Source organism: Meleagris gallopavo, chromosome 3, assembly GCF_905368555.1.
Source record: "Meleagris gallopavo chromosome 3, MGAL_WU_HG_1.1, whole genome shotgun sequence".
NCBI classification, from domain to species: Eukaryota; Metazoa; Chordata; class Aves; order Galliformes; family Phasianidae; genus Meleagris; species Meleagris gallopavo.
The window spans coordinates 35,628,899-35,655,333 of record NC_139406.1 but is presented as its reverse complement, the minus strand read 5'-3'; the positions used below and the strand labels follow the sequence as shown (position 1 = coordinate 35,655,333).

The 26,435-nt window shown below is 41.6% G+C and overlaps 3 protein-coding genes across 3 annotated transcripts; 1 reads left to right on the top strand and 2 right to left on the bottom strand.

Moving 5' to 3' along the window:
• Window positions 1-717: 717 nt before the first annotated feature.
• LOC100550948 (uncharacterized) lies at window positions 718-3,693 on the bottom strand. Its single transcript, XM_003204899.4, has 3 exons — window positions 3,486-3,693; window positions 1,121-1,267; window positions 718-902 (listed from the first exon to the last, which is right to left on the bottom strand). The coding sequence occupies exons 1-3, from the start codon at window positions 3,631-3,633 to the stop codon at window positions 874-876; spliced, it is 324 nt and encodes a 107-aa protein (XP_003204947.1). The 5' UTR covers window positions 3,634-3,693; the 3' UTR covers window positions 718-873.
• A 16,140-nt stretch (window positions 3,694-19,833) lies between these two features.
• ALG2 (ALG2 alpha-1,3/1,6-mannosyltransferase) lies at window positions 19,834-21,626 on the bottom strand. Its single transcript, XM_085220642.1, has 2 exons — window positions 21,216-21,626; window positions 19,834-20,758 (listed from the first exon to the last, which is right to left on the bottom strand). The coding sequence occupies exons 1-2, from the start codon at window positions 21,549-21,551 to the stop codon at window positions 19,856-19,858; spliced, it is 1,239 nt and encodes a 412-aa protein (XP_085076768.1). The 5' UTR covers window positions 21,552-21,626; the 3' UTR covers window positions 19,834-19,855.
• A 169-nt stretch (window positions 21,627-21,795) lies between these two features.
• On the top strand, window positions 21,796-26,178 carry SEC61B (SEC61 translocon subunit beta). The gene is made up of 4 exons (XM_010708678.4): window positions 21,796-21,954; window positions 22,079-22,176; window positions 22,505-22,606; window positions 25,853-26,178. The coding sequence occupies exons 1-4, from the start codon at window positions 21,952-21,954 to the stop codon at window positions 25,938-25,940; spliced, it is 291 nt and encodes a 96-aa protein (XP_010706980.1). The 5' UTR covers window positions 21,796-21,951; the 3' UTR covers window positions 25,941-26,178.
• Window positions 26,179-26,435: the final 257 nt, after the last annotated feature.

Below are 26,435 nucleotides of genomic sequence, written 5' to 3'. Positions count from 1 at the left end.
GAGGAGCTGGAAAGATGGGAGGTGGAAGAAGCAAGGGGGGGGACATGCATGTACGAGCATGCCTAGGAAATGGACAACGTTGTGTGGTCTGGGGAAATGGCATAGTCAGAGCACAGCTGAATGAAAGGAGTCAGGTGGGAACAGCAGAAGGCTGTGAGACCTACACCACGGAAGGTGGGCTCCCTTCCTCACTCTAATCAGATATCATCCACAGATTACAGGGGTAGTTTTTGTCTATTGGTGACCAAGATGTTGATAAACTAACAGGACCTTGAGATATTAGAGAGAAAAGAATCTTATAGGAGATGGATACAAACATTAGTTGGATTTATGAAGTATGAAATTTCTTGAGACCTGTTGTCATCTGATTATGTGTATTTTCAATTAAGTAAAATTTAATTTGATAAGCCATTAGAAGTACATCTGAAAGGAACTGCTAGATTCACTTCATGAAGAGTTTCTAGGCTTCTTTCTCACAACAGGGTGAATTTTGCTCTGTGATCACTTTTTGTAGAGTAAGCAAAGCAAGCAAGCTACTAGGAGAGTCTAGTGCTGATAAATGATGGCTTTTGTAATCTGTATTCTGGACTACTGTATCTTACATTTATTGTCTTGTGTTTACATTTGTTTGTGCTTCAGAACACAGTTAATCAAGGAAGAACCTGGCCCTCATTCCCATCCCCATCCTTGTTCCCACTGATTTCATGCAAACATCCATGATTTTAACAGAGCTTTTATTTTAGAGAGTGAAAAATGCTTTGTCTTTCATGCCAAGTACAGGGAGAGCGAAGAAGGGAAGAAGATGTCAGATGAATCTGTCTGTAAAGGACGAACAGTTTGCAGGACCTGTTCCTGGACCATGCTTCTTTCTATTCAGCGCTTTCCTCCTTTGCCACCCATTGCTAAAGACAAACACAAAGAAACACAAAAGCAATTTAAAGCAATGTTGCAGTACAGGGTAACACATGGAATATCTAAGCATGGCCTACAAGGGTTCTCAGGACAGAGGAAGCCAAAGATTTGTGTTACACTTTGAAATACGCTTTTTGAAATGAAGAGCTTCAAATCATTTTCCAGTTCTCTACCAAGCCTCCTCTGTATTAGGAGAACGCTGACTTACAGATGGACTGGATAGTGGAAGTTGTGCCACCCTTGGGAACTCCGCCTCCATGAGAAGTGGCCTCACTGGACATCATCTGGGAGGCCCTGGAACCACCAGAGATCCCACTGCTGGTAAAGCCTGAGGAGTGTGTTGAGCCTTTGGCACCTGGAGAAGTTACAAAAGAGATGTTGCTGTGTTTTTATAAGGAAAAGACTTCGCAGCATAATAGTAAATTACCATTCTTTTCTAAAAACAAAAACAAAACAAAAAAAAACCCACAAAGCTAGAAGATGTGTCAGAAGACAATATCTGCTAATTACTTGACCTCTTCCATCAGTGCACTGCCTTTTAGATGGCATCCTGGTGAGAGAACGTCTACAATATTTTGTCGATGTTGCTGAATATAAAAAAAATGTACAACTCAGTCACAAAGACAGCTTTGATTAACTTTGTTGTGCAAAACAGTTTGTGCAAAGTTTGTCTCTGCTGGAATTGCAATTTTCTGAGGAACTGCCTGAGGGACATGGTTTAGTGGGAAAATATTGGTGATGGGTGGACAGTTGGGCTAGATGTCAGGGAGAAGTTCTTCACAGAGAAGTGGTAAGGTGCTGAAAAAGGCAGCCCAGTGAAGTGGATGCCCCATCCCTGGAGGTGTTCGAGGCCAGGTTGGATGGGGTCCTGGGCAAAGTATCCCTTCTTTTTCTGGGAGAAGTGTAAAGCATTACCAATGACAAATGCTAGTGACAACCCTTAAAACATTCCTTGAGGATGCTCAAATATTTTGGTGATGAGCTTGTTATAATGTCATCTGTAAAGTGATACTGAACAATACTCATGCCCTGCTGCACGTGGGGGAGGGCTTCCAGCCTGAATGGAAAGGTTAAGAAGATGCGTTTGAAGAGCGAGAGATTTCAGGAGCACCTGCGGAAATGAAATCAGGCCCTTTTAGCTCTCAATCAGGCAAAGAACGTGTGGCAAGCTCTCCTGCTGCAGGGAGCCAAAGCTCACACCTGTCTTGGCAATGTTACAGAGCAAGTATTTTTCACAGGGATAAAAGCTCTTCTGGAGTGTGTCCTGTAGGCATGGCTAAAGTTTCCTCTAGTCTTGTAGATTTATCTTCACCAAAGCCAGTGTTTTTCCTAAAAGCATAGAGTTGGTACAGACATTGCAAGAACAAAGTAAGGCGCTGTCAAAAGTCTTTGTCTCTCTTTCTTCTAAATATTCCCAGCAGCACTTGAATTGAACTGCAACTTCATGCTTTCTGTAGGATGCCACTGGTTATGGGCATGCATACTACTGCTGTACCACCATTATCTGTAACAGTAGGCAGGGTTCTACAGCTGTCTGTTTTATTATGGTATTAGTGATGGTTCTTGTGCAATGGGTTCTGTGCTGATAATGCAGTGGAGTGTGCCTTAGAATAGCTCTTCCTGCTTTTTAAATTCTTTTTTAAAGAAATCCCCACTTGTTGCCACCACACAGACTGTTGGTAAATGTGTTCCTGATATGTGAGAGTGGTGAGTCCAAGACCCCCAAAGCAGGAAGGCTTTTGAAGCCTTCACCCAAGGTCAGCCTGTGAACCACTGTGCAGCTGGGTAAATCAGAATCACATGGGGCTCTCTTCTCTGTGGGGTTATGCATACTCAGAGGGTGTCTGCTGAACCAGGTCCCACGGATAGGATTAGCAGACAGGATGCCTTGTGTGTGCATCCCATGGGACATGGGGTTAAACAAGAGTCAAGATGCTTCCATTGTCAGATCAGGATTGCTCTGTGTGTGCAACAGAGTAGCAAGCACCTACAGGGTTAGCTTGCATAAAGGCCAGTTATGCCTATTTTTAGTACTTGGATACACACTGTAAGGATATGTATATTCCTTTATGTATTTAACTCTCAAACTGCAGCTAATTCCCCTCTGTTATGGAGTCTGCATAAGATTTCATGCTTTCTCCCTGTATGCGTGATACACATGGGTATGTAAGAGCAAAGAGCAAGGGGAATCTGAAAATTTATATGAGATGTTGGTACACAGATCATGTTCTTGCATACATGTATGGATTCTTACTGCCAGCGTGACTTTCTGTATTATTGATGATTGGAAAAACAGCACAGACTTTGAATAAATACTGTCCCAAATCTCATGAATACTACCTATGTATATATATATATACTCATGCATATGTACATTCACAGAAAACCTTCTCAACAGCATCCCACTCATAACATGCAGTTTCATATGTGAATCTTCTGTCTTCAGTGCAATGCAGGAATGTAGGAAAGAAGTGATTATGTGACAAGCTTATTTTCAAGTACATAATTCTGTTTGGCTCTATTCACTAAGCAAAACAAAGCAAAAACCACAAAAAAAAAAAAGTTTCTCATACCCATTTCTTGTAGAGTAGCAGTAGTCCCTCCAGAAGGAACACCTCCCCCGAAGGATTTTGCCTCACCAGACATGATTGATGAAGCAAGAGAACCTCTTGCAATTCCAGAGGAAGTAAAACCGGCTTTGTGGACGTTCTTGTCAGACATTTTGCCTGCTGAAGGTGCAGGAAGAAGTTCATAGCCATCCCTTTTATACCCAATCCAGCTAACAGAAAAGAAACGAAACTGAAACTGGAATTTATCTGAAGCCTGTAGTCACTCAGGAAAATGAAACTGACCTTTATGAACATGCTAGATAAAAAACAAACACACCTTATCAGAAGCATTTAAAAAAAGGGTATTTCCTCATTTTAAGTGTTAATGTGACTCTGAAAAGATAATAGACAAAAAAAAGGCAGCAAAGAAGTGCTGATGCAGAAACTGCAAGCTGATTTTGTTACACTGCCCAGAGCTGAGATGCAGCTATACCCCCCAGAAAAATTGTTTACAGGGAGTCGTAAATCAGAATACAATTAACATAGGATGATTGAAATTAATTTCATTATTGAGGGAACTGTTAAAGGACTCTGTGTCATGAGAGCAGATTGAGACAGCTGTTTAGTTCTTCCTCGTGCAAATCGTGTTAAAGCTCCATCTTTAATGAACAGGACATGGCATATGCTCCTTTTATTGCAGCATTTCTTAGCCAGTAGTTTAGATTAGACAGTTTAAAAATCCATAGGTCTCCTTCCTTAGGTAAAGAGGACTATCTGGTTAGTTCAAAGTACCACAGGAAAGGCTCTCACAGTGGAAATAATACAGAAAGATCACGAATTTTCACTGTTGGGTTATGGGACAAGTGACATAAAGTCCATTTCTTTGCTACTGTATATGGTACGTATCTGAGCAGTGGGATACTTGCCCCATGCATGCCTGAGCAATACTGCTCTCCGTATCTTCGAACGCTTTTCTTTTGTTCATTTTTATTCTTTAATTCAGATGTGTTTGTCTTATTTAACTGCAATACAGTTGCTTTTATTAACCAGTCTGCTTGCATTAGGCCTTCTGTCATGATGCATCTTCATCCTCCAAAATCTCTCTTTATCTCATCTCTCATTTATCATTTTGAATTATTTTATATAATGAAATATCTAAAGTTACAGTTTAAATGCAAGTAAAATTTCATGTAAGAATAGGACAATTAAGTTGTAGGTCCACTTTGAGTCACAATATAACAAAAATGACTCTTTATGAGTATTGCTGCATGTACTTCCTTCAGAACTGCTAAAATCTTTTGATGCTTAGTTAATATCACTTATTTAATATTCCAAACACTCCAACAAGAAATGATGATAAAATCTGGCAGAGTAATGGGGAATTAAAACTTCATGAAGTTGCAGAGACGCTGCATATGATGAGTTTTTACCAAATTCTAAAGCACAAAAATTCATAATGAATAAACATAGAGTTGTTTAACTAAATACAATAAAAATTAGATAAAACAAAGGCTTAATTGAAAGTGAAATGCCTCAAGGCAGTTCATGACTGATAAAGACACTGGTGATCAAGCAGGGAAAGGAGGAATTACTAGTAGTCTCCTAAAGACAAGGTAGAGAAACTGAGTGTAATAAGGAGAGGGAAGCTACTAAAGAGATTCAGGATAAGCCTTTGCTTACAGGTTGCCAGAAGGTGGTGGATGCCCCCTCCCTGGAGATACTCAAGGTCAGGCTGGACTGGGCTCCGAGCAGCCTAATGCAACTGTAGGTCACCCTGCTCGTTGCAGGGGAGTTGGACTAGAAGATCTTTAAGGGTCCCTTCTAACTCGAATGATTCTATGATTCTAAGTATGCCACAGAAAAATCCATATAGGGAGATGACTATAATATCTTGTGTGTGGTTGCAGTGAGTTGGGTGATCTATCAGTAGGCATAGATGACGTGGCGCTAAAAGCGGCTGACCTCTGCCTGTGTGTTCATTATAACTACTGGTACAGCAAATTAAGTTGTGAAGTTCTGACCTGGAAGAGATTTGGTTTTACATGTTTTCAGCTTATTTTGAAAATTTGCGTTATGCTGCTTATACATATAGAAAAAAATAATAATCTTTCCTGAGTCCTAGTAAGCTTTTGACACTTCACTTTGCAGCTTAGCATAACATGGCAAATCTCTTGTGAGTATGTCAGGGTGAAGCCTCCCATTAGGTCTTAAAGGCCCTGAGCAGCCTCCCTGGGGCCCTCCACCGTTGCCCTCTGCCTGTGGACTCTGTCCCTGTCTCAGCAATGCGGCAGGTGCACCTGTCTGCAGCTCCATCACAGCCATCGCTACCTGACCCTGGCCCTCATCTGCAGCCTGTATTCCTTGGGCCTGCCTGATTACAATGGATAGGCTTTCTCAATCGTCTCTGAGCTGTGACTGATCCTGGTTGCTGTCACCACATCTGAACCTGATCCATTGACTCATGCTTCTGGCTTGACACTGAATCTGCCTCCTCACCATAATCTCATCTGATGATTTGGGCCTTTGTTTCATCTGATTGTCGTCTCTGAGTCTGCTCCACTCACCTTCCTTGGGATGGTGGGGCAGGGCTGCAGCTGGTGGTGCTCCTGGCCGTTCTACCACACTTCATTCCATGTCCCTTTGGGAACAGCCAGCCCTTGCTGTGTCCTGACAGCGTGTGACATGGCTGACATCACAGCCTCCACTTTAAAGATCCAGTGCTGAAATGGGACTGGGAACAAGAACTCAGCCCCCAAGATTACAGCTTCCAGAGTTCTCCTTCCTCCATCAACCATCCACAAGGACACACTTCTTTCACCTGCTTATTTTGTGTAAGATGCTTTCTTTAATGATATCCTACCTATTTTGTTTCCTTTAACCAGTATTTTGGGTTCAAATGTGTAACTTTCGAGCTGTTTGTCCAGTATATTTGATGTCCAGCTGCATTTGCAAGGAGCACAAAGAACCCAGAAGCACAAAAGTCAATGAGCTGTCAGCCAAAAATACACTGATAATTTAAAACCGAAAATGATGCAAGGAAAACGAAAACAGCTCTTATCACTGAACCTGACAACCAGCCTCACTGGGGTCTGGGAGAGTATATGAGTAACTTCCCTTCTTCAGGAGATGCAAATTAGAAGAGAGGAGGTAGGTGGTGTGAGCTGACCCGAGAAGTGTTTGGCAGCACTTCTGAGCCTCAGAGAACAGAGTCAAAGCCATCAATACCAAGAATAGGATTACTTCTATTTTCAGCCTCACCATAATTTCAGCAGCTTTATGTGCTGAAACATTTACACATTTCAGCTAACACAGTTGGATATTTAACTCTCAGAGTTTCAGGTTCAAATGAAATCTTTAAGAGCCAGAAATCATGTGCTGTCTGGACTGGGTGCTCATTAAAAGTAACTGGAAGACCAGAAGCTGGCTCAGAAGTACTCTGACAGTTTCAGTCAGGAGGATCCTTCCCTTCTTCAGGGAAAGAAGTGTGCGAAGATGAAAATACCAAACAAACCAATACAGACAAACAGGTGTGCACTCAAATCTTCTATATTTCACCCCAGTGTGAACTGACTCTCTCATGTCTCTGGATACAACCTGCTGTGCCACTGCAGTCCCTTTTCCTTGAGGTTCTCACTAGTGTACCACTTAGACACGTTTCCTTCATAGCGAAGCTGGGCAGCTGATGGCAGACATTAATCTCTGCGTAACTTGCTTTTGGTAGTCACCTTTTTCATTCTAATAACATGTTCATTGAAGTCACTTTTTCATAAACATTTTCCCATAAACCTCTGTTTCAAAAGAGATTATTCAAACAGCTTTTAAACAATTACTCTTTTGAAGGGTCTAATTGAAGGAAATAAACCTGTAGAGAATCTGACTGAACCAAAGATCTTCAGCATCCAAGATTATCTATCTGTCACCCTGTGACCTATTTCCTTCACACTACTTTTTAATTTTTGTAGCAATTATAGTGTATATGGATAATACCTATTAGCATATTTATGGTCATTGCTTCATATTTATTGTCTGCACAACTCATTAATCTTCATCTAGTGTGTGAGGCTGACAGCTCAATCTATTTTGCAATCTCTGGGCAGCAGCCATATCCAAAAAGCCTTTGTTTCCCTGTAAATAAACTGTGTTCAGGACCAGAGGACAATAGTACATCACGCGGTGATTGACACAAGCCATGGCTGCTAATCAAAAGTAGATTTTATTACCAGCTGAGTCAAGTGCATTATGGGGCCATTGTTCTTGTGCTGTCAGGGCAAGAGCATACGTAGTCAGTCACCTTCTCAAGATGGGTTGATTGTTCTCCAAGATTAGACAGAGTTGCCTTATTATCTATCCCAGACAACAAGGCATCTCACCCAAACAGACGCCTTTACAGAAACTGCCTGTACATCGAATTGATTTGAATTGCTAATGCATAATCTGTCCAGCACAGATGTGCAATGAATATTTGGATGTTGTTTTGCATGTCAGTTGAGAAGGCTGAATGATGAGGTGATGATCATTCAGTGATGGGTACTGGACATTTGCCAACAATTGAGTTTGAGCACTTTCCCTGACAGTAATCAGATCAGCTTCCAAAACGTCTTTTCTTCAATTCACTGACAATTTATGTTAGAAGATAATGCAACTCTCTCACAGTTAACACAGTTGGCAGCAATTTGCATTTTTTTCATATAATTAAATTTTTCATTTCACATGAGAAGAAATGCATACAAGCCATATATAACTGATACGCATATTACAAGACACTTCCAAAGTAGTTCCACTTGAATAAGAGACCATCTAGGTAAGTAAAAAAATTAAAATGCTCAACAATGCAGGTGACTGTAATTTTATTAGTTATAAACCTACTTTTGACACACACAAAAAAATAGGAACACTATTATAGGATCTGCAATAGGATCATGTGATCATGGTCATGTTGACAGAAGGCCAACCAACATAATGTTTTAAAAAACCGTGGTCTCTGTCAGGACTGACTTAGTATAAAACAGGAACAAAAAGTAAATTACACAAGGCTGATATTATGACATCAGGGGATTGATGCAAGTTCACACAGTGACATTGTATGACTCCTGTAAGAGAGGGAGAGGTTTTGATATAGTCACAATTATAGAACTGCAATAATTTAGGTTGGAAGGAACCTCTGGACATCAACTGTTCCAGCCAGGGACTTACCCTTTTACTCAGAAACTGATTTTGTTGAGTTCTGAGCATCTCCAAAGGTGAAGATTTCAAATGCACTCTGGGAAATTTGCTTCAGTATTTGACCACCCATAGTGTGAAATACTTTTTCTGTATATCAAATTAGAATTTTCCACGTTCTGACTAATGTTTGTTGTTTGTTGCCCTATCTCTGTGCAACTCTGGAGAGATTTGGGGTCCATCTTCTTCAGACCTACATTATTCCAGATCTAAAAAGCATGGCAAAAAAACCCTGATTGTTCTATATGTCAGACTTGTTCAGGGTTTGGCTAAGTCACTCTCATTTCAATTTCTATTACTAGAATCCAGAAACAAAGCATTTGAGTAAATGGCCTGAATACACTTTAATCTTAGACCTCAAATACAATTGGATGGCAAACATCTTAATGGATGTTCACTTCTCACATCTGAATTTCACACTATACTCCTCAGAGCTCCTCTATCTGGACCCTACACCACAGTGACACTTCCAGTCTTAAACTTAGTAATATGTTTGTGAGCACAGTCAGTCTTTATGTTGTAGGCTAGCTTATTCCAGGGCTTTGTGCCATAATCCAAAGACATTGGATAAAGCCCTGCTCAAAACAGACTCTGCAAAAGAGGAGGCAATCTTGCCTTAAAATGCAGTAGTCCAAGTTCAGAGGATTCACTCAGATCAGAATTCAGCCGTTTGAGAGCCACACCAGGTCTCAGTCACTATAGGAACTGGGAATAGAGGTACAACTCAACCGTGGAGACACATTCTCTCATCTGTTCTCTCTCTCCAAGGAATTTTTCATTATTTCCTTATTTTGACTGGTCCTGTCACGTCTCATGTTCAGCTGTCCCATGCTTTTGAGGCACTGAAATCAAGGTTCTCATGGCTGCTGTTTTCTACTGCAAGGAGTGGTGCTTGAAAGCTGGTATGGGGTAGCCAGTGCTCAATCTCTTAGCAAAGCCATTTTCTATTCCCATAACACTTAACACGAGACACCAGTCCTACATTGAAGTAACCTTTCCTGAAGGTTAATAGCCTTGTTTTCCAAAGCATGGAAACTTACTTTGGCTGATAAATAAATGTCAGCACCATGTCTATTTGTTTATTATTTGAGACTGAAAATGGGTGTAAAAGTAAAGAAGAATTCTCACAAATCAAAAATACATAGGATATCTAAATAGATAGTCCCCTTGTATATTATTTTGTTAAAGAAATATATAGATATATGGTAAAACTGTCATCTGCTGAGTAAATGTCTTGAGATTTCAGTCTTTCCACGAGTGGTTGTATTAGCCATGAACATTCATATTAACGAAGATTCAGGAATATGGGAATACAAACAAATCTATGTTGAAAGGAAAAAAGAAATTTCATGCAATTTTCAAGAACAGATGCATAGGCATGAGGGAAACTTGTAATTCTTTCTGAAACCTAGGGGCAAACTAATGAAGGTGACAGTCCTGGTATATAAACCACTAATCAGTTGTATCCCTTCTTTAAGGCAATATGAGGCTTGTTTTGTTTTGTTTGTTTGTTTCTTGGAAGAAATGTGCTGAAAACAGAAATAAAAGGCAAAGAAATTGAATGAACAGTCAAAGTGTTATTTTGACAGAACTGAACTCCCATTGCTACTCAAATCATGGTAACTGATTTAGTAAAGCCATACCAAAATACACTGTCTACAAGCATTAAGTAAGTACATATAAATACAGGAAACTTCTTAATTCACAGGTGTCACATGGATGAGCCCATGGCACAGTGTGTGCCCCAGGGTAGGTGCGAGCAACGGAATGGCTCAGCAGGGAAGGTCAGCTGCTCCCTCAGCCAGCGGACCTGGCCCAGCCAATGCTCCTGGAGCAGTTCCAGTGGGTCCAGTTTCATATGGAGAAGGAAAGGAGGCTGTGATGCCTTCTGTCTACAGCTTAAGGCAAAGAGCACGGGTTGGTGGGCTCTGCTTTTTTTATCAGCTTTCTTCCTCATGTCCCTTACGCATGAGTCCAAGGAGTGCTCTCTGATCATGTGTCTGTGGTCAGTGCTGCAAGGTCCAAGGCAAAGTCAGTTTTCAGAAATGAAGCGCAAGTCTTTTCTGAAGATGAAAGCTAAGCACAGACAGTTTAAAACATACAGATCTCTTCTTATTTTTCCTGGTTTCTGAGGCTGCATATATCATGCTACTCAGGCATGTTGATAATAAGCACAATATAAACATTTAATGTACATAAAGAGGTCTCAAATGCTAATACAAGTGAGTATTTATGAAAGCATAAGTGCTGGAAGTGTTTTTTTATGGCCAATTTGAAAAGCTGTAATAACAAAGTGGCCAATCTGTTCAATGGGTAAGGGATCTGAAGACCAGATGGCCTGATTTACTTTTCAGCTCCAGCTGCAAGACATGTAGGTAAGCTTCAGGCCAAGCTTACAAAGGACTGAGAGTTTTCTTTGGAACCAGAGTAAGAACGGCTGGCTTATTTTGCCTCTCCTAGGTCATTACAGCCTGTTCCAATGAAGAGAAACCTCTTGTTTTATGTTTCTTTGTACAGTTTCGCATCTGAAAGATAATTATGTTTGACATTCATCTTTTCTGATTTGAGAATCCAGGCTATGTGTTTATATGACTTACACTGGAGATTGAGTACAATATGATTGAACCTGGTGATTTGGCTTACTGTTGTTATTATAAATAACTGCAATCTGGCATCTAGAATATTAGAAAAAGCAAACAGTTATAGCAGCATGAGTTAGGATGCAATTCAGTTGTGCCTAGGATAGAAGAAGAAAAGCCTGCAGTGAAAGCCCTACCTGGGAAGATCACAGAGCATGTCCTCTTGGAATCCACTTCTGAGCATGAGAAGGACAAGGAAGCAACCAAAACTTATAGAATCATAGAATCACAGAGTCACAGAATGGTTTGGGTCGGAAGGGACCCCAAAGCCCACCCAGCCCCACCCTCCATCAAGGGCAGGGCTGCCCACCACCAGCTCAGCTGCCCAGTGCCCCATCCAACCTGGCCTTGAGTGCCTCCAGGGATGGGGCACCACAACTTCTCTGGGCAGCTGTGCCAGCGCCTCACAGCTCTCTGAGTAAAAAATGTTTTCCTAACATCTTGCTTAAATTTCCCCTCTTAGTTTAAACTGTGCTTGACATGAATTCGCCAAGGGCACACTATGCCTGGCCTGTGTCTGATTGCACTGTGACAAAATGCCCAGTGTTCCAAGTGCTGCAGAAGTTTTCGTAAAGCAGAGAAAATGTTATTTTACTCAAGAAAAGTTCTTGGTAAAGATCTATGAAATTGTATCCTAAAGAATCTACTTCCTCATCTCTTCAGTACTTTTTTGGAAACACACTTGTTTGTAAGGCCTGTACATGAGAGTTGCCCTGAAGCAAGTTTCTTTGTTGGTTAGATAACTTTCTTCACAACAGAAGTCCCTGTACACTTCTGAATATCGCTTATACATGACAACATAATGCAAGCCTCACAAAAATGTTCATCAAAGTAGATCTGAATCCTTGTGGCTAGTTCTTAAATGGGAATTAAAGTAGCTTCCCTATTTATAATGCTGAGGCTGCTGGGCAAGACACAGTAGACAAATTAAATGTCAAATCATGAGGTACTAACAATAAATAATGGAGAGATTTCTCTTGCCTTCAGTGGCTATAGATAAGCCACTGGAGAAACTATTTACTGCAAGGAGGTTGTGCAGTCCTAGGTGGATCATTCTGACCACATCTATGCATTTTTTCACTTGGATGAAGAGGGCAGGTCTGTGTGTGCCTGTGATGTTCCCATCTCAGTGCCTTTGTGGTCCCAGGGGCCACGAAGTAGTTGGGAAAGGATCCCTCATCAATCATACCAGCATCATTTTCTCCTCAGGAAGGTATTTGCTATGTGCTTCCCTTGCCAGGAAGCCTTCCTCTGCACTGTCTCTACTCAGTGCATATTACGTATCTGTCTGCACTGGACCTTGGCCTGACTGCTCAGGGGAGTGCTTGCTCTGTTGCACAACTGGTGGGTGGAAAGAAGTTACCAGGAAAAGGAAAAGCAGAACAACCAATGGAGGTAGAAGGGAACAGCCACTTCTCATTTGCTGTGTAGGATATGCACTGCTAATGGCCCCTTGTTCTAGCATGCCCTCGAGAAATGGGTGTGGATTTTGAGACCAGCAGTGGAGTGTTCACTCTGTTGAGCAGATGATTCTACTAAGTCTGGGTTTTTTTCCATTACCCTGGAAGTAGCAGCAAAGGCTGCTGGTGGTACTACAGGTGCAGCTTGCCCATACAGACAGTTCCAAGAAGTCAGGTAACTAGAAGGATGTGAGTACAGGTTCCCTCCAGTGTATCTTTACAATGTGACTGTCAGGAGGAAGAATCTGATGGAAATTTCCCCATTTGTAACTGAGCATCACATCCTAGTGACATCTGAATATATCCATTTCTTACCAATATCTTTCCATTGTACCCCTGTCTACTCCCATTGGTCTCTTCCATTAAAACACTGCTCTATCACGAGAACATTGGAAAAAGGAAAAAAGAACTAATCTGTCCCATTAAGAAAATCATTCCTTGGTTTGTACAAACACAAAGTAGGGGTGTGTGTGTGCGAGAGAAAGGGAGAGGGAGCGCATCTAGTCCTACCAGCAGAAGATCCAGTAACCCCACAGCTAAGGGATATTTAGAAAGCTGTCCCACCCCTATTGGAAGATTGGCTTAAATAGTAGCAGCTATTCTAAATGAAACTGTGATTTAGGAATGCTTTGTGGTGCGCTAATGAAGCTGCTGAGGGGAGTTCTATAGGAAAAAGCAAGATGGATGTGCAGTGGGATAGGACCTTAGCTTTTATTTCCTCAACAAGATTTTGGTATTAGCCATCTCTGGCCATTGTTATGTCACAGCTCATTTGAAGGTGAGTTTTATGAGGTTAAATAACATATCATCTGAAAAATCTATTGATAACTTCTGGCTGTGAGCTCACCTGCCTCTTTTTCTCCCACCCTTCCCTTCTCTAGGTGTTGCAGTAGTCTTTGGAATTGGCAAAGGGAGCCTGGTATGGGGAGGGTATAAACAGCCTTGTTAAGGGGGAAAGCATTTTTAAATCCTTCCTGTCTTTCTTACCACACTGAGCATAGTGTAATGGTAATTTGAATTGTTGGGGGAGGTGACAGTTTCGTATCTGAACTAAGTTACTTTGCTCAACTTGCAACACCCTGGAGTATGTGTAGCATAGCCTGTCATTCTGCAGTCCCCTTAGGTACAAATTATTTTTCCTTTTGTGTCTTAATCATCAACTGTGCAGTTCTATGGTAGACTTTGAGCCAAGAATTGCGATGGTGGAGGAAACACACAGAGTCACTTATGAAAAGGAAATTCTTCTGTTGAAATCACTGTGGGAGTCTATTGACAAAAAGTAGATGCTGCCTGAGTTTCAGTTATCTGTTTAATAGTCTTAAAGTTTTTTAACTCTCTGAATGTACAGCCTTTATCATTTGTTCTAATCAATTTTCTATTGCTATTGGAAACAGCCTTGCTCTTTGCCAGAGTAAGAATCTGTTATTATAAAAGGGTTGTAAACAAGGAAGGTGAAACCGAGAAAAGGTCCTGCAGGCAAAAGAAAGGAGGTTTGAATTAAGTTGTGAGAGGAGTCAATTTTCTTCCTATTTATTGTTGCTTATAATCTACAGGTGCTTCCATCCAAGCAATATCAATACTGCTGTGACTGTACTGGTACCTGGCAACACAATAGAGCTTATCCTTAAAGCATTTTTTCCTTGTTTCTGGACTGCTCCTCAACAGGCATAAAGCACTTACGATATTGCCTGCATGTAGAAATTATTTCGTGGTTAGCAGCTCAGTGATGTTCTATCAGGTTCTTGATTAATACATAAACTCATCTGGATACCGTAATATTCTTCATAACATCTTACAGAAATTATCTTCTTAAATCAAAACATATTTATCCAGTTGGAATCAAGGTGAAGAGACCATGCCCTCTTTCCGTTTGTTTAAAATAAATTGCATGTGTGTATAGCCGTTACATAAACTCTGACTCCTATTACTAAGAAGAAAATGGCATGTGAATCGCTCTACTCCCTGCTGTAACTTCAAGTTTCTTCTTTAAGAAACAAATGTAGTTGGGGTGTATTTTATATCTGGTTGAGAAAAATGTCCCTTAAGAGCCTGGTTTAGGGAAGAAGCTACCTACTATAGAGAAAGGCACACTTATAGCTGAGAAGCCTGCCTTTATGATCTCCTGTGGAATTTCTGTTTTCTCCTGAGTCTCAGTATGAGGATCCTGGAACACTGCTTTGTTCTAGGCCATTCCATATCTCTTCAGTTCTTTTTTGTTAGCAATATATTTTAATACTTTTTTGTGCCTGCTTTGTGTGTAGTGAATCTGCGTCTTCAAAATGGATCTTTCTATCCAAATTTACAGCATTACTGTGTATAGTACTTTCAGGGATTCTTTCAGGGATTTACTGACTTGTTCTTTTATAAGGAATAGCAGAACAATTAGTACTCCTTGGCATTGTGAGGCTAGAAGCATACAGTTCCATGATTCTATGATAACATTCCAAACAGCTTTAGGGATCAAAAACTTGCCAGTGATGTTTTGCAATACTATTTGCTTTGTAAGTCAGAGACTGTTTGATTAACTTAACAGTTCTTGTCTTGAACACACGTTTAAGTGCTAGAAGAACGCTTTTACTCAGAAAAATAAGATGTTGCTGGAATAGATGAACTAAGTATCCTCTCTAACTGTTATTTTAATAGAAAATAGCACAGATTTTCTCAGCTGAGGTGCTCTGCTCAGGAAGGGAGTTGCCTACTGACATGTTCTTTTAACACTGTGTATATAAGGTATCAGCCCAGCTCCAGCAGAGCCACTCAGAGCAGGGTGCCCAGGCCCATGGCCAGGTAGAATCTGGAGATTTCTTAGGAGGAGACTTCACAGCCTCTGGGCAGCCTGTGCTGGTACTCGGTTATCCACACAGTACAGAAGTGGTGCCTGGTACCCAGAACCTTTTGGATCCTTTCTGTTAAGTTCTCAGCTTTGTCTGAGTATAATAGAAGATGGTTTCTGGGATTTTTTTTTTTTTTTTAATCTCTAGCAAATCTTGTTGTTGTCACAGGGTTATCTCTAGATATAAGTCTGTGACGGGAGGCACAGACCCTGGAAAAAAAAGACACACCCCATATTCCTTATACAAACAATAATTAATATGCATTATGTATACACATACCTATATAATATATACATGGAATCACTGACTGCACTCCCCCAGCATCAAATGACCTTGTGGTACACATTAAACATTCCCATTTTTCTCCATCACCCACCAAGTGCACCCAGGTCTTTGTGCAAAAACAGTTCCATCGAGAGGTTTGCCCTTTCCAGAAGCTGGAAGGACCCAAACAACTTTTCCCAACATGCTCTTTTTATGTATACTATAGGGACTTTATCTCCCTCTACAGCATGTAGGGAGCTGGATTTTGTAGGACCATCTTGATTGCCCAACCCTCTGGTGTTGACCAAACAGGTGGCTTCTGCCAAATGCTTCTCCCAGTGCTTAAATGTGCCAAGTCCTCCAGGGATGCTGTCCCTCCCATCAGAATACTCAAAATGCTAGTAAGAGGCAGTAAATGGAACCAGAACGTTAACTCTTTAACTCCCACTGGTTCACATGATATTCCGATGTGGAATACTGACACACACAAAAAATCTGCTATCACAGAAATGTGATAGGATTAATTGCACAACTGGAACACTAATATAAAGGGGCTATGGGCTTGTTAAAACAGAGAGGCAGGGCAGGAAGAGAAAGGTAGTTGCCCTCTCTGTTAAGAAGTGGGTATGGAATTATGGAATCATAAGTTTGGAAAGGACCCACAAGATCATCTAGTCCAACTGTCCTCCCTTTGCCACTGCTACCACAATCCTCTAAACTGTATCTTGTAGCTTCTCATCCAGACGACTCTTGAACACTGCCAGGAACGGCAACTCGACCACCACCCTGGGAACTCTGTTAATCTTGTGTTTAAAGTAACTGGCAATGAAGAAATGCACATCCATAAATCAATGGATACTAACCTCTGATTTATTTACTTGTTGGGTCACATGTTCTACATTCACCATAAACATAGATAAAAGCAACTTATTTCCTTCTCTACTCTTTGGCATTCGTGCTGTTGAATACACTCCTTTCATAATACTATATTTTGTCAGTATTCTACAGTTATTATTTCCTTAAAAATACTCCTGTGATATCAACTGTATAATAAACTATAATTCAAAATAAAATATCAGCCATTTCATCCATGAGAGAGAATAATAAAGCCATAATAAAAAGGAATGAAGTTTAACAATATGATAATGTAGCATGAAGTTTTATAGACCCCATGTAAATGTTAAAATCTATAAATTTTTTTATATTGTGTAATATAGTAAAAAAAAAAAGTAAAAAATAGTTAAAAAGAGGACAAAACGGAGTGGAGAAAGGCAACAGTAGCAGGCTAGTTTACTGCTGAAGTTCTGATTTCTTTTTATAATATGGAATGTGGAAAAAATTATGCGTATGAAATAATTTGCTTGTGGCTTATTTAAAGTATTATAAGTATACTGAATAAGGAAATAGAAAGTTTCTACTTCCCAGCCCAGTCTACTTGTAAATTAAGAAATTTTAAAGGCTGATTATCTCTCTCCTTGCCTCTCTTTGTTCACACCTAGTACCCATGAATGGACTTTGCATTTTTCTCATCATGCTCCTGTTTGTTGTCTATTTATTTTGGTTCTAACTGAAGGTGAAAGGGATGCACAAATATGGAAAAGTGGACAGAAGATCAAATTCTCCTTACAACCATTTTTTTGTTGTATCATCCATTCTATTACTTGTGAGATATGAATACCAAACCTCCATTTTTCTAGCAGTCTAATGATTATTTCATTGTACTCATCCATTATTTTATCTTCTGGCACTGGATCATGCTAAGCATTTGCATTTAAATAAAACTTCTAAAAACCGAAGTAAATATATTTTCTTAAAAAAAAATTCTGCCCTTGAAGACAGCTGAGGTTGGCTGTACAGGGCTCTAAATACATGATGTAGCTGCAGGTGTTCCTGTTCATTGCAGGGGAGTTGCAGGTGATATCTGAGTTGGAAAGAACTCTTAAACGCTTCTGTGATTCTATGAAAGGAAGCTGTAGTGAGGTGGTTGTCACTCTTTTCTCAGGTGACAAAACACAAAGGAACATCTTCAAGCTGTGCCTTGGGTTAGATTTGATGTTAGGAAGTACTTCCTCGTGGAAACTGGTCAGGCATTGGAACAGGGTGCCTGGGCAATTGGTGTAGTGGTATAACCCCCATCCCTGGCAGCATTCAAGATGTGGATGCAACACTCAGGGATGTGGTTTGGTGGTGGACTTAGTAGTATTAATTGATGGTTGGACTTCATAATTTTAAAGATCTTTTCCAAGATAAATTATTCCATGATGTAGCTGCTTCTGTTGACAGATGGTTCATCACTGACAACAGCAGAGTGCATTTTGCTCGCATAATCAAGATTATTGTAGGATTTCCAAAAAGGTAGAGTAAGCATAAAATAAAGAGCTGGCTGAGCACTTCTAGAATCATTCACTTTAGAACTGCAAGCTGAGGAACAAGAGTTTTTTCAAGACTCCTTAAGGGCTGTTCCACATCTCCACATGTTCACCTGCAGGATTTTAAGGGTAACCTGCACCTAAGAGGGAGAGGGCCCAGCTTCTGTTCACTATATTCATCCTGAAAAATTACGCAAAGTTTCAGGAAAACTTCCATATATTTCAAGAGGATTAAGGGGGAGAAAGGAGTACAAATGCAAGAATAGGCACCAAAGGTAACACCGAGAAATGTTTGGACTAACACCTGCCATGCCCCCTACTAACCAGCCATGATGTCTAACTATTACAACAATTCAAGTTTCATATTAAAGACAAGAACATAATTTCTTCACTGATTTTTTTTTTTTTTTTTTTTTTTTTTAATTTTACTGTAAGTAAAAACCTTATACTGAGACCTTGGTTGCAGTCCTAAGCAACAGAAGGAGCAGTCTCTCTACAGTAGAGATTTTCTTTAAGTGTGGAAATCCTTGAATTTTTATCATACAGGCAAAGTGCAGACTGCAGAAAACGATACTTTAGATAAAATTGGACTTCAATAACCAAGGGAATTATACTTACTCAGTCTACTTTGAGATTCAAAACTCAATTGTATGAATTATGTAAAAGTGCGTTTCTTTGAATCTAACAACCAACCAATAAAGATGTGCTTGAATTGAGGTAGATACAAAGATGTTCCTTGCCTACAATCCAGTACTGCACTTAAAAATAACAAATAAAACCAATCAGTAAAATTACTGTCATGTGATGGCACTGCCTTGAGAGAAAAGCATGTGGGAACTGTTCCCCGAGCTAAACTATTCAGAATAACTATATTAGGCAACTAAAGTAGGTAAAGTAAAACCTACTACTTGTTCCTCAAGTGCTTTCTGTAATTTAGAATTTAATGAAACATTTAATTAAGAACATTTCTACAATCCAGAATGTTAGGCATAGCAGGTATCTACAAAAATGTAGAATTTCGGTACCAACAATTCTGCCTGATCACACACTTGTTTGCTCATTTATGATGCCCAGCACACCTGGATTATGCAATTCTAGAAGAAAAGCCCAGTAAAAGGTCATTTAGAAAAACAAATACCCATACAATTCATATCACTAAGGAAGATATTTTCTTTAAACACTTGATCAAATCGTGTGTTCCTTCTTATTCTATAGCTGAATCTTTTGTTTATAAGTTGCTGATTTGAAATTCTCAGAAGAGTAAAGCTGTGCTTATCTGTACATATCTGTACCTTGTAAACTGAGTTAACCATAAAGTCCTGAAGTAAAATGTGCATTAAAGTCTAGTAAGTCACTGCCATCTGAACCATGCATTTATCCAAGGCACTGCATAAAAAAACAATCAGTCTAATACATGAAAATCTGAACCTTCTAATAAGATTGACATTTTTTACTTTTTTTCACACCAAGTGACCAGAGGCAGCGCACAAAGTATTACAAGGAAGTTCACAAGTTCTGGGTCCTTCATCACAGTCATACTGAACATTGGCCCCTTATATATAAGTCACAGACACAAAGCTATAAAATGTAATTAAAAAAAAATCGATTTTATTGTGTTAATCTGCATATGTATTGATACAGTTGTTCTGAGAATGCTTCTGAGGAAAATTTTTCCATAAATCTGACTCTCCCAGCTGCTCCCATTGAGTCCTTCAAGAGAGGATCTCTCACAATTTTTTCCATGGCCTCGGAGAATTTTGTTGGCAGAGGATCACACAAAAATCCTGTAACATTATTCAAAATTGATTCTAAAGGACCACCCGAATTAACTGCTATAACTGGACATCTCATATACATTGCTTCCAGAGGAACAATGCCAAAGTGTTCGTTACTTGGTGTGTACAGCACACACACACAGTTACTAAGAAGAGAGATTTTCTGTTCATCTGTGAACGATCTCAAAAAAGTGACATGGTCACTAATGTTAAGCTTAGTTGCAATTTTCCTTAGTTCTTCATAATGCTCCACATTTTCCAGAACTCGTTTATCATAGCCACCTGCCATAACCAAGTGAACTTCACTCCACTGGTGAGAATCGAGTCTCCCTCGAAGCTCATGCAAAGCTTCAAGAGCTAATGCGAGGTTCTTTTTTCTTTCATACCTATTAATAGACAGAAACAAGAACTTGGTCTTTTTGGGAATCAAGTCAATTATGTCCACAGGAACCACTGTCTCAAAGCTACTGGTGTTGAGTGATGGATAAAGGACATCTGGATTTATGTGAGACAAGGATTTAAACGTCTCCTTGAACACATTGGCAGTGAATTTGCTGTTCACAACGATGCAGTCTGCCATGCCAGTGGTGTACTCTTCCAGCCAGTCCAGTGGCAGTCTGTAGAGGCGCTTTAGGAAAGATTCTCTCTTGGTCAGGAGCTGATCAGGAAAGTGACAGTAAAACAAAACCTTCTTCCGTGTTCTGGCCAGCCTGAGTATCGGAATGCAAGCAGACACCTAGCACAAACCAGGAGAGAGAGAACAAGGCATTTATTATTTGTGGTAGCACTATTGCTGCAAAGGGTATGACAGAATCATTAAGGAAGGAAAAGATCTCTAAGGCCATCTAGTCCAACTGTCAGCCCACCCCCACCATGCCCACCTCAGTGTCACATCCATGTGGATCTGGAACACCTCCATGGACACTGACCCCACCACGTCCCTGGGCAGCCTGTGCCACTGCCTCACCGCTCTTCCAGAGAAGAAATTCTCTCTAATATCCGAACTGAACCTCGGAGCTCCCCCTCTCAACTCCCTATACCCCGTAAGACCCTCGGCCTGCGTTCCTTCTCAGCACCCATCACCAAGAGAAAGCTTCAAGAACGCGACTCACCCCGTCCCCACTACTCACCCCGGGGCGTTCCCCTCCCGCTCCCGCCCCGGCCCTGCCCCTCAAGATGGCGGCCGCCCGCACCTGGTCGCAGATGAAGGCGTCGGCGTGCTGCCCGCTGAGCAGCAGGACGTAGAGCGCCACGAAGGCCATGCGCAGCGCGGCGCACACTGCGTGCCCGCGGCCCCAAAAGCTACGCGGCAGCCAGGCCCCGGCGCAGTGCACAGCCAGCTGCCGCGTCTCGGCGAAGCAACGCCCGGGGTCGTAGTGCGCCGTCCACACCTGCACCCGGCAGCCCCGAGCCTTCAGCGCCAGCGCCGCGTCCACCACCAGCCGCTCCGCGCCGCCCAGTCCCAGGTCCGGATGCAGGAATAGCACGGACGGGCCGCCCGCCTCCTCTCCCTTCTCCCGCTCCGCCATGGCGCCGAGCGGCAGCGCGCATGCGCCGCTAGCGGGCTCTAGGGCCACGTCAGCCCGTCCTGCCGGCCGCTCCTCCGCCTCCCCTGCTGGGCCGCCCGCACGCTGCCGGGCCGCTCGTCCCCACTCCTTCTCGGCGCTGACACCTCAGCCTGGCCACCTGCGGGGACGAAGACCACGTGTGAAGGCGTCTCGTTAGGAAAGAGGCCCGGCAGCGGGAGGAGAGAAGGGAAAGGAGATAGGCGCTGCGTCAGGCATCGCCGCGAGCAGCCCCGGGGACCTGAGGGCGGGGCCTCGAGCGGGCGGGGCGGTATTGCGGGTAGGCATTGAGGGTAGGGACGTGGCTGTGGTGAGGGAGCTGTGTCTGCCTGCCGACTGATCGACTGCAGCCACCGCCGCCGCCATGGTGAGGTTCCACGCTCCTGCGCTGCTGCTTCCAACTCGGGGAGCTCCCTGTCTTGAGGTTCTTGCCCTCGCTTCCCTCCGTACGCTCGTTTCTCCCTAATCCCGCTTCTTTCCTCCTCCCGCAGCCCGGGCCGAGCCCCAGCGCTACCAACGTCGGCACGTCCGGCCGCTCCCCCAGCAAGGCCGTGGCTCCCCGCGCCGCCGGCTCCACCGTCCGGCAGAGGTAGGTGCCGAGGCAGCCCCGGGCTCGGCGCTGCGTTGTCCTTCACGGCGTTCCGAGTGAGTGCCGGAGCGACGCTGTGGGAAGCCTGGGCCGTGCGGTGCGTCCCGCTGCGGACGTGTTAGTGAGGTGTGCGGGAAGGGGAGGGTTGCTGTCGATCCGGCTGGTGTCGGTCCGGCTTCTCGACCCTCGTATTATGTGGGCGTCGTGCCCGCAGCGTATTGCGCTGCCCAGTTTTAAGTGCTTGTCTCTTTTCTTGGGTTTGTTGGGCGCTCTGTTGGCTGAGAGCTAACGGATTGTGGCCTTTGCTTTGTTCTGTTACTCCCTAAAGGAAGAACGCCAGCTGTGGGACGAGGAGTGCAGGCCGTGCCACGTCCACAGGCACCGGTGGGATGTGGCGGTTCTACACTGAGGACTCCCCAGGGCTCAAAGTGTAAGTTGGGTGTATGAGCGTGGGGTGATTGATTTCAGCTGTTCGGTTGCTCAGTTTTTGAGTTGAGAAATCAGTGCTGCGGTGTGCAGGGGGAAGTATGGTGAGCTGATGACTGGTTAGGTGCGCTCAGCAGGAAATCTGGTATTTAATCTTTAGAGCTGGAGAGAGATACCGACTTTTACAACTGTGAAATTGGAAAGGTTACTTGTCACAGTGAATTTAGGCAGCAGAAATAGCTTTTTGATATCTCTTAGTTAAGCTTTTGTCTTTCCTTACTTATTGGTGTGTTCTGACATCTCACACTTTCTTGAAAACATAACACTATGGATTAGGTATGTTTACAGAGTGTCAGGTGTTCTTATTAAAAAAACAACAACAAAGCTTATTTCAGGAAAGCTTTCCAACTAACTGACTTTCCTGTACCTTGTTTCTCTCTGTTACTATGAGAGGAACATTCCCAGGTTATGATCAGACATCTGGTGGTAGCTTCTGTTGACAGCAAGAGGAGCACTGTGTTTTTTAGTCTTGGGCCAGTCTAAGTCAGGTCAGTTTCTCAAACTCACCTAGCAACCTAATGCGTGAGTAGCTAAGGCAGGAATGTTTCATCTAACAGGTGCACATGAAAAGTTACACCCTCAGATATGAGCTAATGCCTTTTGTAGAGTTCAGTGTTTTGTTACTGGACTGAAGAGAGCCAGTGTTCTTAGGGGAGTGCCTTTGGTTATGCTCATTGTTTATTTTTTTTCTAGGATCAGTTAATATTTTATTTCAGGGTTCCTTAAGTGTGCAACTGTATGTGTGAACGATTGGAGAAGGGCTCACGATACTCTGGGTTACCTTGTGTGTTCTCTTTTTTCATATGCACTTAGCAGTTTTTAACAAAACTGCACACTGTCAAAGTAGTGATGCTTTGCTACTGCAGAATCCCTAAAGGAAGCAAGGCAGAGACAATGGAAAGAATATGAAGAACAGTGGTGTTTTAGAGCTTGTTTATGTGTTGATAGGTAAGGGAAGCGTTTTCTGTATTATGTGGCCTACCGAAAATCAATTAAGAATGGAGAAGAAAATAGCTATTCTTCTGATAGGTACAACTTTTAAAATGTAACAATGATGTAAGCTGTCAAAGTAAATTTACCAGCTTCAGCATGTTTCCTTGTGAATCCTTCAGTTGTTGAGCAGTCAGTTTTAGAAGATGCACTGTTCTAGTCTTCAATGCAGGCCTGTTGGCAGATTTTCCCATTTACTTGTAAACCAGTGGCTCTGAATCTTAAGGTTTTAGAAAATGAAAGTATCTTTTACAAGCTAGCATGGGTAGCTGTATGCCAAGGCTTTTAATGGGTGAGACATCTTCAAATGTGTGTTGATTTTTAGAGTGTGCTTGCAAATGAGCTGTAAGATTTTCTAAACTGTGACTTGGGAGTAGCTTCCTTCCTTCCAAGCTTTTTGCTTTCTGTATTGATTTCCTATTGCTATCATCTGTCCCATTCAGTATGCTTAAAGATGAAAATGGGCTATAGATGGGTTGCAGTTGTCTCAGTTAAATGCTTCAGCAGAATTTGTGATTGCTGTTGCTTAGATTTAAATCTAAACCTGGGATATCTTCTGTGGAATGGGGTTGGAAGACTACTCTTACTCATCTAATCTGAAGTAAGAGCTCTTTATTATTAGGAAGGATTATTTCATGCTATCCGTGATCAAGATAACTCCACTGTAGATCAAATGTTCTATATTGTGCGTAATGTTGTCTCTGATGCTTCAAGGTTTTAGCATCTGTTCTCAGCGTCAGAAATAATAAACAAGCCAGTTTCTTTTGTCTCAGGAAAGTACTCTTTTTTTTTTTTTTTCCTGAAATGCAAGATGTTATATCGTTAAAAGCAACGCTCACAAAAGGAGCTGAGGGAAATCTGAGAAGGAGATAGGATTATATTTGAATGAGCATTTTGTGCTTTGAAAGAAAGAGTAAAGTCAAACTTGCTTTGCTTGCTATGCACCCATACCTGTGGATCCCCTATCTTGCCTTAAACTTGACTGATTACTTGAAGAGCTGTAGGCAGTGTTTGTGGTGGAACCATGGTGAAATGAAATTGGACTTAAAGTATGGTATGGAGTCCCATGAAAGGTGCACCCGAGAGCGCACAATTCCAGATTTCTGGAGGTGCTTAAGCCAGGTTTAGTATCTATTTTGAGTGTACACGATGAGCTAGGAAGATCCAGCTGTACGAAAGAGCATTAGGGGTTGCTTACTTAGTTTCTGTGTGTGCAGTCTGTTTTGCATGTTACGTGATTGGTTTATATCCAGTGTGGTTTACATCTATGTGTAGGATTCTTCGTACTCAGGACTGCTAAGTGTGATCAATAATGACTGAGACTTAGAATTCAATGGTAGAGGACAGTTTAGGTCTGTTATAAAAATGTTAGTGAATTTTTTCATTTTAATCAAATTTGAGGTTGTTTTTTACTCTGTATTCAAGTAATATTTGCCTGCTTCTAAATGGTAAACTCAAGGGTGATTTGTCAAGTGTGACCGGTTAAGAGAAGTCAGCGTTTCTCCCAGTATAATGTTATACATCTGACACATAGTTGGGTGAAGTAGGTGGTGCAAAGCAGCGTTGAGAGAACGGTAGGTAGTGTGAGAAGGGGAAAAAGCGAACAAATCTGTTAAATGTACACTTTGGGTGATGATTTGATGATGGACTTGACTTTGAGATTCTGTATATCTTCGAAAAAAACAAAACAGCGATCTCCATATCCCTCATTGCTGCCATTGTCTTTGAATGAAATAAAACCTTTGGGGAAAAAAAGACAACCAATGTGAGTTTTACACCAAAATGTGAGTAGCCGCTAGAGGACTCTGTTGTTTCTTGTATCTTACCACATCTCTGCTCAGGCGGCTTAGTAGTAAATACAGATAATAATTTTCTGCAGATTGGTTTCACAGTGATGACTAATAATGAACCATGAATTACTGCTTAAATAAGTGGAAGTTAATGTGATGTGATGTAGAGTTTTACATACCCTAATTGTTATGTAACTGTCTCTTAAAGCAGAGCAGCAGCAGCATTTGTTTAATAAAAGGTGACTGTCTCATTTCTGTGTATTTTATGATATTTCTATGGGAATGGAGAAGGAATTTTCTCTTTCAATTGCATATGAACTGATGAGTTTGCTTGGCTAGTAGCGACTGGCCTTTGGACAAAGCAGAATTTTTTGGCTTTGTGTTAATGTATTTTTTTTCTTTATTTTTAGTGGGCCTGTTCCAGTTTTGGTCATGAGTCTCCTTTTTATTGCTTCTGTATTTATGCTGCACATCTGGGGTAAATACACTCGTTCATAGACTCAGCTGCCAACTTAAAGCATACATCTTGGACCAAAAATATGGTGGATCCTGGTTGTTCTTGGAGAGAGACTGGGGAAGCCTCCTGTCACCTATTGAAGTCCTACAAACTTTGACTGTAACACAGAATGAGCTTCTCAGTTGTCTATGTGGGCAGGTTTTAAAGTCTGTAATGGGTCATTGCATCTGTACGTTTAGAATACAGGTATTACAATAAAATTTGTATATGGAAATTGAACTAGTCTTAACGTTTTTCCTCCTATTCCAACCAATAACTAAGGTACTGTACTTGTGGTTTCTGTATATTGCTATCGCTGATTAAATGTTATTTGACAGTTGAAACCAGTTCTTTATACTGCAAATTGCTGTATAACTTCATACCAGAAATCCTTTACTGAATGAGGAAGGCAACATAGGGTGCATAAACATGTGATGCTAACATCATGCTTTTATTTCCTAATTGTAAGTTAAGCCACTCAGTACTAATTATACTAA